General features: G+C 38.6%; 1 protein-coding gene across 2 annotated transcripts in view; it reads right to left on the bottom strand.

The window, feature by feature from the left end:
- Window positions 1–17410, bottom strand: part of LOC5573995 (la-related protein CG11505) — a 117411-nt gene that overhangs the window by 90546 nt on the left and 9455 nt on the right. Inside the window, exons 2-3 of one of the 2 annotated variants that reach the window (XM_021842312.1) lie at window positions 9777–10677; window positions 1084–1780 (exon numbers count right to left, since the gene is read on the bottom strand). In XM_021842312.1, the coding sequence (XP_021698004.1) occupies window positions 1084–1780; window positions 9777–10241 (1162 nt within the window). In that variant the 5' untranslated portion in view covers window positions 10242–10677. Of the gene's footprint in view, window positions 1–1083; window positions 1781–9776; window positions 10678–17410 lie in introns of those variants that run through there. The other variant, XM_021842289.1, reaches the window with a different exon arrangement.

Here is a 17410-nt window from a genome sequence, read left to right as displayed (position 1 = left end):
CTTTGATGTCTTGTCTTTCAATTGAGGTGCCATTCAAGGAATTTCGTTAAACCAGCAAACAGTTATAAGAGTTCAAAATATTTCATGCCAACGTAACGCTCTTGGTTTTGAAATTCCAATTTCACTCCTGTATAGAGAATTTTTATTTTACTTTCAAACTGTGTGGCATAATCAAAAGCAAACGCATTCAGTTCCCGATGGTTAGTGCCTGTGATTTATCTGTTCATAAGTCGCAAGGTGGAACTTTCCCCGAGGTCGTGTACGACTATGACAAAAGCCAGGATCAGCAAATGGTATATGTTGGTTTGTCGCGGATTACTTCACTGCAAGGACTATTTTTGACAAACTCTACCAATTCTTCCCAGTTCCATCACGCCAAAGACAGCAATTCCAAGGGTTGACTTGAGGAATGAGCTGTAGCGCTTAGGCAATCATCGATTAGTGACGCTTTGAGACGTTAAATACTGGATCATAGCGGCCCAGCCTGCATATTGATGAGTATCAATGTACAGAGCCTAAATGCTCATGCAATGGATATTGCTACAGACCAAAGCACTGGACCGATTCTATCGATTATCACGATCGAAGCACCCGAGCTATCAAACATCTAATCTACTGGAGGAGTTTGGCGAACTACAGCTGGAGCCAGAAACCGATCACCCAACCAAGCAACACAAGGAAGCAACGACCAAACAAACAAATTCAATCATCTGGCATTATTCCTGGAACACCATACACTGGTTCTCGTAACCACAGAACGACAAATGGTTCTTTTCAAGACTTCCAAAATGAGTCCAAAAAGAGTTAACTTCTGAAAACTTCATCCGATCAATAACAACACAAAACTAGCACCACTTACAAATTCATACACATGACAAATCAAATTATTAATCATCGTAGTTCTACGTCAACCCCGCGGTAATGTAATAGACATTACCCACCCCAATTTTTTCAGAGAGGTTGGGCAGGCCTGTAGTTGATAGTCTTTTACCATTATGCGTTCATTTTGAAAATTTATAACAAATTAATCGAACAGATAAACAAATGATATTATAGTTTGATAAACATAATGTTTTGACTCACCTGGGTTGGCACCGGGTGCATAATTTCCTCCGACTGGGGTGGCAATTTGCAGCGTCGCCGGCTGAAGCATACTTTGTACTTTGGTAACTGTTCCTAATCCTACTGGTTGCATACTAGTAATCGTTCCGGCACCTAACAAACCGGACCCCGCAGGAACTATGGCCCCTGCTACGCCAGCACTAGTCGTGGCAATACTGTTGCCGATAAACGTAAAATTCGTACCACTTGAAGCTATGATTGGTATCACTTCGCCGGCACTTGTTCCCCCAGAACTGGCCGCACTACCACCCCCAGCTGAACCCGCCCCAATTGCTTCGATCACACTAAGCAACTCATTGTGACCACCGGTTGCACTGCCACTCGATGCAGCATTCACAGGGTTCACAAGAACTGCACCACAGCCACTACTGGTGGGAGTTATTACATTGCTAGTCGCACCATCTACGTAGTGCACCACTTGTGGCACCGGATGATGATGAAGATGAGAAGGCTGCTGTTGCTGCTGAGGTTGCTGATGATGCTGCGGCTGATGGACGAAATCTACCGTTGCCGGATGTGGCTTAGGATATTCGATGATTTCTTCGATGCAGGCTGGCGAACCTACCGCACTGGATACACTTGTCGCCGGAAGTGCCGCAAATGGAGCCGCCACCGGGGTCAGCTCGTACGTTATGCAACTAACGGGCGTTGGCGTCAACTGAAATGAAAGGGGAAATAAATATACGAATAAAATCAATTGATGCTTTAATATGTAAGACCACGACCATTTTAAAATATGTGTTTGGACAAAAGACCACGAGGTATCAGATGGCCGGTTCCATTGAGCATATGTCACAGGGCCGGATTTACAAATGTGAGGGCCCAGGGGCCATTGTCTTGCGGGGGCCCTTTTCCAGAAAAACTTTTAATATTTAAGAATAGACTGGATATTTTTGATGCGTTGAGATCTGGTATTCACAACATTTTTGGAGGATTTGCCGTACAGTAAAGATCTGGTCCGTTGTCGATCGTCCGTCAACGAAGCCGGCTTGATAACTTCCCACGAACTCGTTTACTACAGGTGACAGACGACGGAAGATGATCTGGGATCAGTGGCGCAACCAAGGGGGGTTTTGGGGGTCAAACCCCCCCCCCCAGAGCAGAATTTTTTTGAAAGAACTATCAAATATATTTTTGAAATTCAACACTCAAATCCACAAACACCGGAGCAGTAAGTTGTATGCACAATTATGTTGTTCTAAGATGTGGCTAATTTGACGACCTTCTAGGGGTTCAAAAACCTTCTTTAGCTCTCTTTTTTCATAAATAACCTAGATGTTTTTGATGAGAAGTCTCTCAAACGAATATGCAGGAATGTATGCATACCGAAACCATTTAAAAAGCTGATAAAGGTAAAATTCGATGCTTTAAAAAATATTTTAGTTGGCTCAGAATTTAGCCAAATTTTGTGACTAGGAAATTCGCGGCAAAATTATTTAAATTTTGCTTGTGATCAAGGTGATAAATTTAAGATTTCGAGGTCCCATAATTTTGGCTATATTTTACCCAAAAATACACATTTTTAGTAAAAACAGACTTCATATGTGTAAATTAAGCAGAATTCAATCAAATATTTTTGCATGGAAAATTTAAAACCAAAATAGCAAGCCAAAAAGACGACCAAGGTAAACCTTAACGGTTATAAAATGTTTGGTAGAGCTTCGATGAATATCGAGATGAATAAACCAATTTCATAAGCAAATAATGGAATTCACTGTGTTTTTCACATGAATTCTCCAAATTTAACTAACTTCGCGGCATTTTACGGGGTTCCTAAAATTTCGCGGCGAAAGCTAAAATTTGAGGATTTAGCAGCTTCCGTGAAATTTCCATTGTCCCTATTTATGACCTTCTGAGAGCACGTGAATTTCTGGAGAAGCAATTCTTTAGTTTTAACGATCACAAATAAAAATCTTAGGAAAGATCGAGGGAGATCGTGGTTCCGTTGCTAAGCTGAAAAATAACAAACTTTCGTCTACTCTCTGGAAATGCTTCAACATCTGCAATGCTGATTTGCCATCGACAAACTGCTGATGATAGTTTCAATACTCCTTACTGAAACTTGCACTGAAATATCATTTTTCGTTGAAAAACTTGAAAACGTATGTAAGGAACAGAACAGACGAAGAGTTATTGAAAGCTTTTTAATGATATTTGATACTTAAAGGTTTACTCATATACAACAAACGTATTTCGGAAAACTTTTGGAAAATTCCACCAGGTACAACAGATTTCCTTAGATTAGCGTTTCATATTCGTATAAAATTTAAAATTCATATAAAAATGGATGCCGAAAAAAGTTTAATTTTGCATATGGTGTTACGTTTTTTCTTTAATGTTAATTTAGCTATATTTTTAAATTTTTCTGTTCGAAATGTTTACCCTCGTTTCATTCTCCCAAAAACACATTATCTTCAAGTTCACAAAACCCCCCCTAGAGCCAAATCCTGGTTGCGCTACTGTCTGGGATAATACTTTGTAGGCCGCATTTAGAATGGTGATCGCTCGAAAATCCTCACAATCTAACTTGTCGCCTTTCTTGTAGATGTTCTGTTTCCCAGATTGTGCCTATCATCCGGTGCAGACAAATAGCCAGCCTCTCCGGACCCATCTTTATGAGTTCAGCTCCGATACCATCCTTACCAGCAGCTTTATAGTTCTTGAGCTGGTGAATGGCATCCTTAACCTCCCTCAAAGTGGGGGCTGGTTGGTTTCCTTCTTACGCAGTGCTGACGAAGGCATTTCCTCCGTTGTCTCGTCCTTCGTTGCTTGTGCTCTCAGCGCCATTCAGGTGCTCGTCGAAGTGCTGCTTCCACCTTTCGATCACCTCTCGCTCGTCCATCAAGATGCTACCATCCTTATCCCTGCACATCTCGGCTTGCGGCACGAAGCCGTTGCGGGATGCGCTGAGCTTCTGATAGAACTTACGCGTTTCTTGAGACCGGCACAGCTGTTCCATCTCCTCGCACTCCGTCTCCTCCAGGCGGCGTTTTTTCTCTTGAAAAAAGCGGGTCTGCTGTTGCCGTTTCCGTCTACAGCGTTCCACGTTCTGCCGGGTCCCTTGCTGCAGTATGCCCGCCCGCGCTGCATTCTTCTCCTCCAAAACCAACTGGCACTGCTCGTCGAACCAATCGTTCCGTCGACTCCGTCCCACGTACCCGACGTTGCTCTCAGCTGCATCGTTGACGGCTGCTTTTACTGTTCTCCACCAGTCCTTAAGAGGGGCTTCATCCAGCTCACCCTCTTCCGGTAATGCAGCCTCGAGGTGCTGCGCGTATGCAGCTGCAACATCCGGTTGCTTGAGCCGCTCTAGGTCATACCGGGGAGACCGTCGGTACCGTACGTTGTTAACGATGGAGAGTTTTGGGCGCAGTTTGACCAACACCAGATAGTGGTCAGAGTCGATGTTAGCGCCACGATAGGTCCTGACGTCGATAATGTCGGAGAAATGCCGTCCATCAATCAGAACGTGGTCGATTTGTGATTCTGTCTGCTGTGTTGATCTCCAGGTGTATCGGTATGGAAGGCTGTGCTGGAAGTAGGTGCTACGAATGGCCATATTCTTGGAGGCGGCAAAATCAATTAGTCGTAGGCCGTTTTCGTTTGTCAGTCGGTGGGCGCTGAACTTTCCAATAGTCGGTCTGAATTCCTCCTCCTGGCCAACCTTAGCGTTTAAATCTCCTATGATGATTTTGACGTCATGGCTTGGGAAGCTGTCGTACTCGCGTTCGAGCTGCACGTAAAATTGGTCTTTATCACCATCAGTGCTTCCGGAGTGAGGGCTGTGCACGTTTATTATGCTGACATTGAAGAACCGGCCTTTGATCCTCAATTTGCACATTCTCTCATTGATCGGCCACCACCCGATCACGCGCCTCTGCATATCACCCATCACTATAAAAGCTGTTCCCAGCTCATATGTATTGCCGCAGCTCTGGTAGATGGTATGGTTACCTCTAAACGTTCGCACCATTGATCCCTTCCAACACATTTCCTGCAACGCTACGATGCCGAATCCGCGGTCCTTCAGCACGTCGGCGAGTATACGTGTGCTCCCGATGAAGTTGAGAGATTTACAGTTCCACGCACCGAGCTTCTAATCGCTAGTCCCTTTACGTCGCTGTGGTCTTCGCCGATTGTCCCGGTTCATATTGTCTTGTTAATTATTCGTTGCTTGATTTTTTTACGGCTGGCATGCAGGGCCTGACACCAACTCCCTAGATTTCCGGAGGACCATTCCCCCTAAATGTTCGGAGGACCATAGTGCACAGTTTAGCATAGAGTCCTTCTCTGGCACTCGGACGACGGTTACCCGATCTTCCCTAAGGTTACTCGTACCCCAGCCAGTACCGCGAGGAAGTAGGGATGGGAGTTGCTGGGCAAGAGGCTAAGGACCGCACAGAGGGGTCTATTTTATTCCTTCAGGTACGCGAGGTACCAATGGTACGCCATGCCCAGCCATTTACCAACCCCAAACAAGTTTATGGAATAACATTAAAATTATTAAATTTAATCAAAATGAAATAAATGCCATTTTACTAGAGGAAAATTTACGATAACCAACAGGTTTGTGACAGAAACATTTTGAATTTCTTGCTGAGTGAAATCAAATCAATTATATCATAATCATATATCATATGTTTCCACCGGCAATAATATCCGTTGGAAATTACAGCGCTTAAATATCATTCTCATTGTTCAATAATAGACAGATTAAAAGAGATTCAATGGCATCACGCTTCTGTTACTATACTACGTTTTTTTCTTAATTTTTCAATAGTATAATCTTTGTGCATAAATTGAATATGTGAGTACCAGTTTTCCAATAATTAAATTTCAGAAGCATTTCTTAGCAATATCATAGTTTCTGAAACTGATGGACTTGTGAATATTAAACCTTTAAACTTTGTTTTTGAAACGAACACCAATTTACTAAGCTTGTACAAGTGAACTAGCGAAAGTTCTTAAGTGCACACAATGGCTAAAGGTGCTGCTTCTGAGACTCATCTATGAATTTCTTCATAAATTCCACAAGTTTTTTTTCTTCAAATAGGGAAAGTGTACCATTTATGGCCACAGTGGTTCCCTATTAGGAAACACCTACCTTATATTGATTCAACATTTAAAAAATCTTGCAAACGATCTTTCATCAACTAATTCAAAAATTTCCACAGGAAGTTTTCATGAGCTTATTTGAAGTTGAAGTTCTTCAAAGAATTTCGCTAATAACCTTCATGAAGTTCTCAAGAATTTCGTTTAGGTATTTTGTCTTGAATTTCTCCAGGAATAATACCAAGTTTTTCATGTTCAGGGAATTTATCCAGGGGCTGTCAATGAAATGTATCCGAAATGTTGACTTATGATATCTCAGAGAACATTCCCTATAATTCTTCCTAAGATTTCTTCTAAAACTCTTCCAGACATATGTACTGCAATTCCTTTCGGCACTTACACTAGAAACTACTAAAGAAAGTCTTCTAAACTTTCCTGAATGTTCTCAGCGATTCCTGCAAGATGTTTCTCAGTATTCGTGCGTTTTTTCCCCTGGGTTTTGAGTGAGAACCAATTTGAAAAGAATTAGTAATAGCATTCCAAAAATTCTTTTGGGTATAACTATTTTTTCAAAACATTCCAAGGATTCCAAGATTTTCTTTAGATATTCCACAGGATGCTCCAAAAATGTCTACATAAATAATTCCAGAAGTTTTCTGTGGATTCGGCCAGGAATTATACACCTCCATCCTCCAAGCATTGTTATACTTGGATTATTTTTAAAATAGCTCTAGGGGTTTCTGCAAATGTTACTTCTTAAATTATTTTTTAAACAACTCCATCTATTTGTATGTTTTTTTCCAGAAACTCCTTGAGAAGCCCTTGTTTCATTACTCAATAATCTTTGAAAAAAATCTCTCTTTGAATTTAATAACAATTCAACATCATTAAAAGTTAGTCCAGGAAAAAATAAGTTAAGATGTCAGAGAAAAAATCTATTGAAATTTGATGTGTAACCTGCAAAACAATCTTTTCTTTTTTTTACTGATTCGTTTATGTGAGGCTCAATTGCGTTTAACGCTTTACGGAGCCGAAATTCATTTTTGTATTATTTACAATGTATTGACTTTTTGAGTGACCAAATTAGTACGGGATGGAGCCAGGGTACTCGTGGCAACTCGAGGTTAGTGGTCACAATTTTTGAAGGATTGGGTAAGGATTGAGTGTAGGGTTCTCTGCAGCTCGTCCGGGAGGTATATCGTAATTTAAACAACAATCTTTTCGTAAATTCGTGAACGATTTGATAATATTACCATATATCATATTATGTCTCTTGCTCTGGCTCCTCCTTCTTTTTCTCATAGGCGACCTCTTAAGGATGTTTTGACCTCATTCACTTGGGTGAACTTCTGTTGATGATTGGTTGTTAAATTTTCGCATCATAAAACGTATTTTCGTAGCAAACATACTCGCAATACCTTGTGACGTCTTCAATGATGTTTAATCAACCGGCGACATAGACGATTACGTCTTCGTCTGATAGGGTAGAAACCACCTACGCGTTCACGCTGGGGATCCTTACTGAAAGATAGGATTATTGATTCCTATATTTAGCGTGGCTTGCGATTTATTGCAAAGCATATTTCACAGTTCAGACAACCATGTAAGCAGCCGTTGAAAGTGACATTTTATGATACAATTACGATCCAGTAATGATTAAACTTTCACGCCAACTTTACTATATGCAGATGCCAAATGAAACTATCCAGAGAATTATCAGAAAACATCTTTTCTCGCAAGGTATAAAAGTTCAAGGTTTTTCAATTGTAAATTGTATCACAATGATGATAACGTTTCTTTAACCTTCCAGTCGTCGCGTGGTTGACCACCGTCAGAACCACCACGCTGGTGTTGTGAACGAAAAGCGAGTTATTTTTACCAGCGTTGTACAAAATGCAACAGCGCAGCGACTGAAGTGTTAAGGTAAAACAGGAGGCTATGCCAATTTTTCCTATCTTTTGTCTCTTACCTACTAATTAAAAGGCCCAAACGCGATGTAAGTGACATTTTGGTCGGTTTTGATTTTAGTACACTGAACAATTGTACTGTTTCTTAGATTTCTCAGAGTATTTTTAGGCGATTTTTTGTCCAACAGAAAATAAATAACATAATTTGTAGAAAATTTGCTTGGTATTTGGATCCCACATAATTTGAATGAAATGAAATATTGCTGAAATGACTTCAAATTTCTTCTTCGTCTTCTTGGCACTACGTCTTCACTGGGACAAAGCCTGCTTCTCAGATAAGTGTTCTTATGATCACTTCCACAGTTATTAACTGAGAGCTTTCTTTGCCAAAGATGCAATGTCGTATATCGTGTGGCAGGTACGATGATACTTTATGCCCAGGAAAGTCAAGGAAATTTCCATTACGAGAAGATCCTGGACCGACCGGGAATCGGATCCAGACACCTTCAGCATGGCTTTGCTTTGTAGCCGCGGACTCTAACTAACTCTAAGTAAAGAGGTCATTTAATCCAAAAATATGAATTACATATCAGGGGAGCGATTCTAAAATATATTGTCCTCAAGGGGGCGAAAGCCACAAAAGTTTGGGAAACACTGATTTAGAGCATAAATTGAAGTGTTTTAGTTGATATGGAGGGCAATTGAAGTGAAAATATCAACGAAAACTAAGGCTTTAGAAATACACGCCTGAAAATTAGAACTGACGTAACTTTTAGCTTGAGGTTTCTTAGTGAAGTGAATATCGTTATGATATGCGTCAATTCTAATAATTTAAGATTTCTTTTTTAAGGGGGGGTTAGAAATTATGTATATTTTATATTTTCAGAAATGCAATGAAAATTGTCAAAAATATTTGTTTTGCTCACGATGATGTCCATTTTACCACCAACAGCTGTCCATTTTACCCACATAGTGCAGGTAAAATGAACATTGAATATACAACTATATATCAGGGTTAAGGTTCATTTTACAACCCCTTCCACTATGATTTTTTCAGAGAAACTCCTTATTATCTGTCATTGTATAGCCTACATTTCATTTTTTTGACAAATTGACTAAAAATAAAAAACGACCAAAAAAATTTTAAATTCGGTCCTTTAAAAAATATCGGAATATCTTCTAAACCAGATGACTAATGGTCAATATCGACACAAATTCTAAAAATAGAATTTGTTTTTGAGAACTTATGGAAAAATGGTGCAAAACTATTGAGAAACTGAGAAGTTATGGCGAATTATTTTTTTTTCTTTTTGTGGTGAAACAATGAAGTTGCCAGTAGAGAGGTTATATCAAGTTAAAATTAAAAATTAATATAAAATAAATCTATTAAACTTTTTAAAAATATCCCACATTTTGGTCTTGATTTGTTCCGTTTTGTTGCTTTTACGATATGGTCAGCTTAAACAATGGGCATTTGCATCATTTGCCCTCCTTGGCCCCTCGCCTGAAGTTGTTGGTACATAAACGATCGCGTGGGAGTCGCTCGAAGCGTAAATCTGTTGAACAAATCGAACATCAAAGTGCTAATTTTATGACATGAGCGGTTCGATTCAATCAATATGGTTCTTTTTTATGTGCCAGTCGGTGTACAGTAGGAAAGGAAGCATTCAGAGAAATGATATGTGAGACAATTACCTTTTGTATGATGTAGCATCGTGGGTTGTAGGCGGTGCAGAGATACGTTCCGTTGGCATCGAGACAAAGCGGAAGCGGATCAAGAATCGGTGGCGGTCCCGGATGGATAGCGGTGGCTCGCTGTAATGGCGCCGGCTGAGGCTGAGGCTGCGGATTGACCGGTTGATATGCTCCGGCAGTTGCAGCGGCGTTGGTGATGAGATTCAAATTGCAGTTGGCCGCGTGATGGTGATGATGGTGGACAACTCGCTGGGCAGTTCCGGCAACGGCAGTGGCGGCAGTAGCAACAGCAACTTGATGATGGTGCTGTGGTACCGCAGGAGTTAGACTTGTGGCGCCGGCCAGGGTCGTTATCGTCGGTGTCACGTTCGTAACGGTCAGATTTGTTATAGTGCTGTTGCTACTGCTACTACTACTACAGCTGGCGGACGTCGTCGATGTGGGTCGATATTTTCGCATTGGCATGGCCACGAGTACACGCAGGGAACGTTGCACCGTTCAACAAGTGAAACTCATTTTCCTTTCCGATTCCCTACTCTAATCCGAATCGAAAACTCAAACCGCAGTTCTCACGACACTCCCAGATTGCAACTCTATAGAGTTTGATTTTCTTCTTGTGTAGCAAGTTACGTTGATCACTTCTGAGTCGTATATATCGACTTCATTAACATTACATGTCATATCTCCTCTTAATAATTCAAATTTTCCAATAAAATGTATCCACTTCATTCCACTTTCCATATGTTTTCTGTTTACACCGAATGTAACGACGAAACGCCAACGCTAATTCAGCATTACAAAACTTAGTCACATTGTGTTCCGCCGCTCTTCCAGATGATACGGTGCCAACGATTTACACGCGCGGTTGGGGGAGGGCCACTCTTTTGGAGACGAACTCCCACTACAAAGTATGAACATGGGAAAAACGTGAGATGCAATCACGACGCCGCCGCTGCCGACGACGACGACAACGACACACAATTACCAAAGCAGACTCTCGCTGGCTGGCGCGCAATTACACATTTTTAGTCAACCCGCAGCAGTATTAAACACACTATTGCACCAAACACCCCCCGGTGTGCTTGGTGAGAACCAATCAGAGTCGTAGCTAGAGAATCATGTACATCCGGTTTCAACTTATTTTTTGAAAAACTATTGATTGACCGAAGCTAGAACGGTAATATGTTTCAAAAGGTTGCAAACCTTGGGAGCTGATGTATCGCAAGTTGCAAGTCTGGTTCTACCTGCAAAGAAATTTTCAATACCAAATAGAAAATTTCTATCATTTCAAGAGGGTTTTGTGGCTTATTTCGTAAACACTTCATTTGCAAAGTTTCCTGGACGATTTTTTACAGAACCTCTGAAAATTTATTTCAGTCATAATTTTTGATGGAAGTAATTAAGCCACCTCAGGCGAAACCGTCACAATTTTTTTTTTGCAAAATTCCTGTCAGAGTGATAATTTTCTGAAACATTTATTGCGGAATGAATTCAAATTCCAGATAAATATAGCATACAACTCGTAAACGATTTTTCTGATTTAATCTCTAATGGAATCTATTAAGAAATTCGGGATGATGCAGTCAGTATTGCTTGCAGTCAAAAGGTAGGCCTAAAGCAATTAAACAGTACTTCTCAGTGCTACAAAAACAGTACTTTTCGATGCTAAAATAAAAAAGGTACCGTCAAACGGGGTAACTTGCAACAATTTTCAACTTCAAAGCTATATGGATGAAAAATTTGAGGATACAGATGAAACAAAAACCATCTAGTACCCTAATCGCCACGTAAAGAATACCACGCTGTATTAATTTTGTCAGTATTTTGTTTTCTGGGATCAGGAAAGACGACAAATATACGTTTTTAATGCTACCCCTGATATCAGTGCTATCTGAAGCAAACTATTGAAAACTTAACCTAAATCATGTTATTATGATCATTTGATAATTTTCTGCAGGAAAAGTATGACAATAATCACAAACAGGCTACTCTACTCTTAGAAAACTAATTATTATTGATTAAAAGTCTTGAATTTATTGGAAAGCAATTGAAACGTTTTGCAACTTTTCTACAAACACAATGGTATTTTAGGTTATACTTCACATAACTTATACATATTTAAATCAAAGTGACATATCACAAAGCGTCTTAAAATGGTTTCTGTTGGTGTTTTGACATAACTTTCATCATTTTTTATGTAGAACGTTCCCAGTGGCAGATCTAAAAGTTAATTTTTATACAGTTTTTCAAAATTATTCATTATTTGCATGAAGAAAATAACACTAAATCTAAAAATTACGTGATTTATTAATATTTAGTACCAAATGTAAATTGAATTGATTGAGCTGCAAAATTTTAATGTTACTCAACAAATATACGCTCAATTTTGCCTTTTCATGTGTTTTCGATGACAAAAGTCAAGAAATATCAAACAATTGAGATCAAAATTGCTGTTGCAAGTTACCCCACAAGGGTAGTCAAAAACGTTTTTGAATTTTTATAGTGTTTAACCATCAAAATATCAAAACTTTTATATTGTCAATTTGTACACTACTAAGTAATGTTACTAATAGTAAATGCCTCGAATGACATATTTCTACCGTTTGAGTTGTGCGAGGAACGTTTTTCAGCATTAATTTTACACAATCCAACGTGTAATATGATTTTCACCTCCAGCAAACCAACCAAAAAATAAACAATACCCAAACCCTCGCCAAAATCTTCTGTTGTATATCTAAGGTCAATAAACGGCGGAATAAAATATAATAATTTAATTCAAGGCTGAAGGAAACGACAATTCGGTTACATGTCGAAGTGTTGCAAGTTTTCCCCTGTTGCAAGATACCCCGTTTGACGTTACTTTTCAGTGCTACTAAAACAGTACTTTTCAGTACTATTTTTTCTACTATTGATCCCTTCACGATCCTTGTTTGGACCCAAGCCATTGATTTTTCTTTGGACCCGTTGACAAAAGCTAGCGATGGAAATCCTTCTTAGACACCGTCTTGAGAAAAAAAAAAACCTCTTAGAAAGTCTCGTCTTCTTTCGTTTATTCATGGTTGCAACTACACACAAAAGGAAGGGTGAATCTCTGAATTCACAACTTCCTTCCAAAAAAGTGGGGTTCAAAACTGTCATTAAACGTGGCAAGAATGGAAGAAAGGACGTTTCTCCGGAATGCACGCTTCCTTCCAAATGGATAATGTTGATAATTGCATCGAAACGAGCTATCAGTTCGATGCTCTAGACCAATTTTCCGAACACCAAATCTAAGCAGTCTCTAGCCCAGGCTATTTGTTTCAAGTGAGGAAGCAAAGAGTGCCGCCTATCGTGATCAGTTGTTTCGAATTTGGGGGTTTTAGCCAGTAGATCTTGAACTCCATTAGGGGAATCAAGGTTTTCTTCCAAATCGCAAAGAAAGGAGACTGTCGCGTTTTGCCGGAAACTCTTAAAGATCGCGAACTTCTTCTCAAACATCTTGAAGAGAAGAAGCACACATTTTTTACTTATGACGACAAAACTGAATTTTTGTTCAAATTCGTCTTGAAAGCTCTCTCAAGTGACTATAAGTCACCAGAAGAGATCAAAAATGGAATAAATGATTTACTTGGATTTTCTCCAGTCCAAGTAATCATTATGCAAAGGAGAACCCAATCTGGCATTGTTTGAAATGGGCTAGAAGAATATTATTTAGTTCACTTTAACAAAAAATACCCTAAATAATATGGAAGCTTTAGAAAAAACTAAACTTATGTTCGATGTCCGTGTGACATGGGAACATTTCCAGAAACCTGGAGGAAATCACCAGAACCCCACTCAGTGTCGTCAGTGCCAAAAGTGGGGTCATGGTACAAAAAATGCCGCATTGATGCTAAATGCATGATTTGCGGAGGTTCTACTCACGCTAAGGACGTCTGTCCAGTGAAGGAAGATTTCGGGGCAATCCTTAGTCAAACTTTTGGGCTTGCCTTTCGCGTAGGCGAGTCGTCGAGACTCGTGCCAGGCAGATGAACAGTAATATCCGTTACGATAACGGTCGTTTCCAGAATTTCCTTGGTAGTGTATCGAACAATGCTCATTTTTCAGTTAACGATCGCTTGATTATTAATCATACCCATCAGGTAGATCATAATCATACTCATTCACAAACTAATTTCAATCCGTCAGGTAGTCGTTAGAATCTTTTAATTTCGATTGAATCCCATTCTAATTGTTTCAAATCAAATGAAAAAAAACATCTTGCCGCCACAGGAAACTTCTACTCCGCCTCTTCGTCTACCGAAAATTCTAACGGGAAATCATCAGATAATGTACCCACTTCAAATGATATGTCTGCCTCTGATTTTAATTTTCTAACTGAACAATTGAATCTAAGGATTGATGCAATGTTCAAAGCCACCACTATGACTGAAGCAGTCCAAGTCGGTGTAAAATTTACTAATCAAATTGTTATTGGATTACGTTTTTATAATAGATCCAATAAATAATAATTTAAATATTTTAAATTGGAATGCTCGTTCTTTGAAATTTAAGGAGGACGAGCTGTTTAATTTACATACAGCTACTAACGTGCATATAGCAGTTATTACTGAAACCTATTTAAAACCTGGATCCAAACTAAAAAAAGATCCTAACTTTTTTGTTTATTGTAATGATCGACTTGATGGGGCATGTGGCGGAGTTGCAATCATCATTCATAGGCATATAAAACATCAACTGTTTTCGTCATTTGAAACTAAAGTTTTTGAAACTTTAGGTGTTCCTATTGAATCACAGCTTGGTAAATATACTTTCAGAGCTGCCTATTTGCCTTTTCAATGCTCTGGACAGCAAGTTAATTTACTCCAAACTGACTTGCGAAAATTGACTCGCAATAAGTCAATTTTTTTGTCATTGGTGACTTTAAAGCCAAACATCGGTCATGGAATAATTCTCAAAGTAATTCCAACGGCAGAATTGTGTTTGATGAGTGCTCTTCAGGATATTTCTAAATTCAATACCTTGATAGCCCTACATGTTTTTCCTCTTCTAGAAATCCATCTACGATTGATTTGGTCTTAACCGACTCTAGTCATCTTTGTAGCCAACTGATTACTCATGCTGATTTTAGAAGAAGATTGTAACGATTTTTGCCTAAAATTATTTATTATTTTATTTGACATTTGTTCCAATGTTTCAACATTGGATATTCTATGTATGCACTTATGCTGATTTTGATTCTGATCATGTCCCTGTTATATTTCAAATATCCCATGGGGTGACTCTCAATCCTATCAGCTCAACTTTCAATTATTTTCGAGCCGACTGGAATATATATGAAACATATATTGACTCTAATCTTGATATTAACATTTCTCTACAAACAAAACTTGATATTGACAATGCTCTTGAAACTTTAACAAATTCCATTGTTGAAGCCAGGAGCATTGCAATTCCAAAATGTGAAGTAAAATTTGAATCCGTGATTATAGACGATAATCTTAAAGTCTTGATCCGTCTTAAAAACGTGATGAGAAGACAATTTCAACGCACTCGCGATCCTGCTATGAAAATTATATGGCAGGATTTACAGAAAGAAATCAAGAAACGTTTTGCAAAATTAAGAAACAAAACATTTAAAAATAAAATTTCTCAATTTGACTCTGGCTCTAAACCCTTTAGGAAATTATCTAAAATTTTGAAAAAAAACCTCAGAAGCCATATCAGTACTAACTAATTGCGAAAAAGCACAAAAACGAAATTGCGAAAGCGCGCATCATTTTAATTTGGGACTTAGGGTAGGTGTATCAGTAAAGTGATGCAAATTTTGAAATTTTGGCTCCCCTATGCTTAAACGATGTCAATCATAGTATTTAGCATCCTCCCAAAGTTTTAAGCGATTCGGAAGAAATTTAACTGTGCACACGCCATTTGAAGTTTATATCCAGGTGTTTAAAAGCGCTAATGGCTGCCGCAAACAGGCTCGTTTTCTGGTAGGGACATGTCGATTTGAAGTTTGGCTTGGGTCGTTTTCTATTGAACGGACCCAAGCTAAACGTCAAATCGTGTTATCCCTACTAGAAAGCGAGCCTGTTTGCGGCAGCCATTAGCGCTCGTAAAAAGCTGGATGGAGATTACTATGGAAAACGCCAACCATTTGTGTTCAGCCCCTATCTCTTCGGCATAATATTATATGGAAAAGTGAACAAACTTTTCTCATGCGAAATTCTTCCAGCTACAACTTTCCCGAAGACCACATTTTGATTGGACGTCAGGATAAATTTTTATTAGTCATCATAAAGTGGGTTTGCATTTTACATGCTTCACCAACTGTTCGGCAGGCAACAGTGGTACTCCTGGCGGGAAGAATAGATCAAAGTAATTCAGGCTACTATGTTCTACAGCAAAAAAGTAGTGTTGCTCTGAAAGTAATTGAATGATCATCTCAGCATGATTTAGACTTTGTTATCGGTAATAACAAATTATCCGTACATCCTATCAAAATGTGGTCTTCGGCAAAGTTGTAGCTGGGTAGATTTCACATGACAAGAGTTTGTTCACTTTTCCATAAAATATTACGACGAAGAGATAGAGGGCTAAAAACAAAAGATTTGCCTTTCCCATAGTAATTTCCATATAAACTTCAAATGGCGTGTGCACAACCAAATTTCTTCCAAATCACTTAAAATTTTGGAAGAATTATTTTCACCCTAATTGACATCGTCTAAGCATAGGGGAGCAAAAACTTCAAAATTTGCATCAGTCTAGTGTACCAGTTATGGCTATAGTGGTTCCCTATTTCGCCATACGTGATATCTTGAATGCCTTTACATTTTGAAAAATATTTTGTGTTGTAGCAGTAAAATAAAGGCTAAATCTTGATGTTTAAACATTCAAAAAGATTAAGAATGTAAAAGTTCTTCAAATTTTGCATATGGTCAAATAGGGAACCACTATGGCCATAACTGGTACACTTTCCCTACTAGCCCAATTGAAAATCAAGTTACTCAGGATTTCGAAAATATTCTCAATCAAGAGAACGTTTTCGAAAATGCCTGGGAGACTGATTGGGAAGAAGTGAAAACTATTATTAAAAAAATCAAAAATATGAAAGCTCCTGGCGATGATGGAATTTTCTACATCCTTATCAATAAACTTCCGGAAGGAGCTTATCATTCTTAGTTGATATTTTTATCAAATGTTTTCAATTACACTCCAAACATTTTTCATGTTCGAATCATTACAATAAACATATAGCTTTTTTCCATAATGATTTTCATATAACTCTTATTTAGAATTCATACAGATAGAGTTCATTACGAAAATCATATAACATTCAAACAAAAAGTCTATGGGTATAAAAATCCAATCTAAGCTGGTGTCATATACAAAATCATATAACTTCCGTGTGAAACTAAAGTAAATTGTAATTGTTTATTTGATAACAATGAATGAGTTATCAATTGGCATTTGTTATATTTGATTATCCAAAATAAAATTTCATTAATAATAAAATCGTTCAAGTAAATTTAAAACTGTTTATTTAGCATTTCTTCAATGCAAAGGAGCGAAATTCATAAAATATATTTCCTTGATTTGAGAGAGACCTACTTCGCCATTCTTTAATCATTACATTATCCTGGTGTTCGCACATA

This window comes from Aedes aegypti, chromosome 2 (assembly GCF_002204515.2).
Source record: "Aedes aegypti strain LVP_AGWG chromosome 2, AaegL5.0 Primary Assembly, whole genome shotgun sequence".
NCBI classification, from domain to species: Eukaryota; Metazoa; Arthropoda; class Insecta; order Diptera; family Culicidae; genus Aedes; species Aedes aegypti.
Note: the sequence above shows the minus strand (reverse complement) of the source record. Positions and strands in the feature narration are given on the sequence as shown.